Consider the following 3,849-nt stretch of genomic DNA (forward strand, 5'->3'; position numbering starts at 1 on the left):
CTGTCTTAAAACTTCATTTTTGATAAAGAGCCAAGTTTTATAAGGGCAGTTCCAAGGAAGAACAGAGGTGAAAGAGATGAAGCCCAAACAGTGTTGCTCCCCAAGAGGCTCTGTATTGTTCGCCCAGCGTTCTCTCTCATGCATACACCTTTTTTGTTTTAAGGAATTGCTATAGTCCTTGTTATTAAATATGTGCTAGTACCATCAAGCTTTTAATTTGTTCATAAACTCACCATGAATGATTTCTTTAGAGAGGACCAAATCCTTCAGGCAAACCTGAAGCAGAGAAAGGCACTGTATTGTATGTTCAGGTTTATTTTAATGTTTGGTTTCTATGAAGTCCACTCTTGCTTTCCCTGGGGCCTTGTTTTGTAGCATTTATGTTCATTTGGAGATCAATGCCTCTAAATTTTTACATTGTTATTATTTTTTTTAATCCCTAGGTACTACTCAAGTCTAGGCAGATTAAACCCTGTAGTTGTAGACTGAGTAGAGTTGAGCATGTTAAATATCAGGGAACTTAATGACTGCACAGTGAAATGGAGTTACCATTATATCGAGTTTGACTGAAACTTCAGGTTTTCTAACTTCTCCAGGAAGGAAACCATAAGTAACCAAAAGGGAAATAGTTTATCTTAGCACCCTGGGGTGGAGTGGATGGAGAAAGATGTGGCAGCTCGCTATGGGTTATGTCACTCCTACCTTCTTTTGCCAGGAAGCTACTGTGGGCCTTCAGGTTTCTGTGGTGTTCGGGGCACGTTCAGAAAGCCAGCGTGACACAGACAGTCAGCAAAGGTATAGCTGGAGAGACTGGGAAAAAGAAGCAGTGCTGTTGGTCCGCAAATTTAGGACAGTGGGAAATAATTTAATTGCCTTTCAAGTAGATTATGTGTTTACTAGAAATTTGTTTCCTTGAGTGTTTTGTTTATATAAACATGGAAAATTATTATAAGGATTGGACTCTGGGATTTATCACGTACTAAATGGGACGAGCCCAAACTACCCAAAGCTAGTAAGTGTTGCTGCTGCTACCATTCTCCTCCAAGAAATGGCTGCAGGGTCCAAATCACCTGTTTTTGTCACATTTAATAAATCCAATGTGAATCAATCCAAGTCTAGTTTATTGGCCATGAAAAGAATCTTACTTTAGACTGTACAATTTAGTGGATGCATTAGCCATTTTGAGTTTTTCCTTGTAATTTGTGTTTTCTCTCATTTCCTTTAAAAAATTTTTTTTCTGTTTCTTCATACAATGGACATCTTCATACAATGGCATTTGAAGCTTTTAAAACTTTTTTGCTCTTATATAAGGAGTTTTTACTCATTGTTCACCCCTTCAAATTTTTTTTCCTTATACTTGAAATCTTTTTTTTCTTAACATCTTAAAATCAGAGTCCTCCTTTGGTGTTATTTAGACCATACCATCTGGTTCCTTACAGATTTTGGAAATATATTACTAATTAAAACCGTACCAATAAAATCAGATTTGTCCTTGTTTTCCCAGTAATAAAATAGGTTCTGGGCTGGCCAAGTGGCACGTTGGTTAAGAGCTGGCTTGGGACGCCAGAGGGCCCGGGTTCGGATCCATCATATGAGGGTCAGTGACACTGCCCTCTACAGCTAAGATGCTGAACAACAGCTCAACCGGGAGCTGGGCTGTCATGAGTCGCCTGCTGAGGGCATAGGCTGCAGCCCCTGCTGCAGTGGGTTGCCATGGGCTACCGTGTGTAGCCAGCAGCCAGCATGAGCGACCAGCAGCCGCTGTGAGCGGCTGTCCAGAAGTTGGCGACTGATCTGCCTCATCTGGGAAGAGCGCAATGATGGTGCCAACTTGGGCCAGTGAAGCAANCTCTCTGGGAGAATAGGAAGAAACCAAAGAGACGGCGAGAGGAAGTCGCGGTGGCGCTCCGCCCTGCAGTATTCGAGACTGAGTTGGTGTTTGGTCGCTGGCCAGAGCCGGGCTCCACAGGCCACGTTAGCTGCGCCTGGAGCCGAGGATTTACGCGGAGCCGGGATGCTCCGGTCCGGCCAGATGGACGAGGAGCCGGCAACCCCGGTGAGGCGGCCTTGATGGCCTGGGGAGGGGACACTGGTGGCCCAGTGAGGTGGCACAGATCTCCCAGAGGGGATTGTTTTAGTGGCGGCCGGCTTGAGGACGCGGTTCTCCTGGCCCGGGGGAGATGGCCTTTGCAATCCTGGTGAGGTGGCACACACAGACCTCCCAGGGGAGGTAGTCCCAGTGAGGTGGCTGTGGCGATCCCGGGGAGATGACACATGTCTCTGGGGAGGTGACCCTGGCGGCTAGGGCAAGGTAACTCCTACGTTCCTGGGGAGGTGGCAGTGGTGGCCCTTTTGGAACCTGCATCAGGCGGCCCTGGTCGCTCAGGAAGACCCCAGGGGAAAGGGTCTGGGACCTCGCGGTCCTCCAGCGTATGTTCTCGTGCATGAGTTCCATTAACTACTTAGGTCTTAATGTGTTTGTTGCACTTGTTATTCTAGTGCTGCTCTGAGAGTGGTGATGACACGGAGAACTCGGAGGAGAAAAGTAAGCAAACTCCAAATACCTTAGCACTGTCTACCCAGCCAGCTCTCCAAACTCAGCCTTCCAGGGTCTGCAGCCGATAATGGTCTTACCCTGTTATCTTTTAAATGAAGTGTTTATTTTTCTTGTACAGTATGCTTGCATAGTATTAAATACTGATTATCATTATGCACATTTCCTTTTTGTCTTTCTAAAATTGTAAAATATGGGATGATTTGGAGAAGAGCACTTCCTGACCCCTATCTAGTGCAGACTTGCATGGTTTCACTGGAGTTCTGCCCATCATACTGATTCAAAATAATTGTGGCCTGCCTGTTATTTTAATGAAGCATCAACTTTTTAAGCATCAGGAATTTGGAGAGGCTAATGATCTCGGAGAGATGCCTATCACCTTAATTAGGTTCAAAGAAATCAAATGATCATTGTTTAGTTGTAAATGACCAGTGTTTGCACTGAGAAGTTGACCTGGAAAGAACACAACTGATAACTTGGTTCCTGGATCTTGGGCTGGACAAGAAAGAGGGAAAAGGCCAATACCCCCATTTCCTACCTTAGACAGGAGCATATGTCGGGGATATGGACATTTGTCATTTTACTTTAATGAGCTAGGCATGGCAGGCTTTTGGAAATCAAGGAATCTTCAGGGGCTTTTGAAGTGAAATTTATTAGGGGAGGAAGCAAAAAGCCTGTAACAGCTATTCCAACAGAGGGTTTTGGTTCTTCTGATCATGGCAAAAATGCTTTGGGAATGAGTAGTGGTAAGAGAAAAGGGTGCCCATGTTACCATGTTGGCTTTAGGAGTGAGGCTTGCCCTTAACATTGCCTACTGATATAATCTGCATCAGAAAGAAAGCTCTAAGTAGTCCATAGCACTTGACAATCATAGCTGCCACAACTCAGCTCCTTTTCCTCAGAGAATTTGAGAGTACCCCATATCTTTCAGTTAAACACTCCCCTTTTCCACCTTTGCCCATTCATGTCTTAGAAGTTGGTGCCTATTGAGCTGTCATGTTTGTAAAGTGATAGATGCAGACTATAGACTTTGTCCTTGTCCCTCCTTTGGCTTGGGCAACTTGTTTGCAATTTATAGGAGTGCTTGGTACAAAAAAATAGAGACTAGGAGAGATATAAAACACTCCAAATCACTAGTGTATTATTTTGAAGAACATAATTTGACTAAGAACGTACTATACTGCATTTAAGTGGTTATATCAAAAGAGCATAATTTTTTAAGAAGCGAAGATAGAAGTTACTCCCTAAGCTACAGCAACCTTAGCATTCGCAAAATAGTCCCTCTGCACATGGCC

The 3,849-nt window shown here is 44.2% G+C and overlaps 1 protein-coding gene across 3 annotated transcripts in view; it reads left to right on the forward strand.

Annotated features, from left to right (window-relative positions):
- The first annotated feature begins 1,921 nt into the window (after positions 1-1,921).
- RINT1 (RAD50 interactor 1) overlaps positions 1,922-3,849 on the forward strand; it is a 30,409-nt gene continuing 28,481 nt past the window's right edge. Inside the window, exons 1-2 of one of the 3 annotated variants that reach the window (XM_019660161.1) lie at positions 1,922-2,056; positions 2,500-2,545. In XM_019660161.1, coding sequence (XP_019515706.1) covers positions 2,015-2,056; positions 2,500-2,545 — 88 coding nt within the window. In that variant the 5' untranslated portion in view covers positions 1,922-2,014. Of the gene's footprint in view, positions 2,057-2,499; positions 2,546-3,849 lie in introns of those variants that run through there. The other 2 variants (XM_019660162.1, XM_019660163.1) reach the window with 2 other exon arrangements.

The sequence above is a fragment of the Hipposideros armiger genome, unplaced genomic scaffold, assembly GCF_001890085.2.
Source record: "Hipposideros armiger isolate ML-2016 unplaced genomic scaffold, ASM189008v1 scaffold_312, whole genome shotgun sequence".
NCBI lineage: Eukaryota > Metazoa > Chordata > Mammalia > Chiroptera > Hipposideridae > Hipposideros > Hipposideros armiger.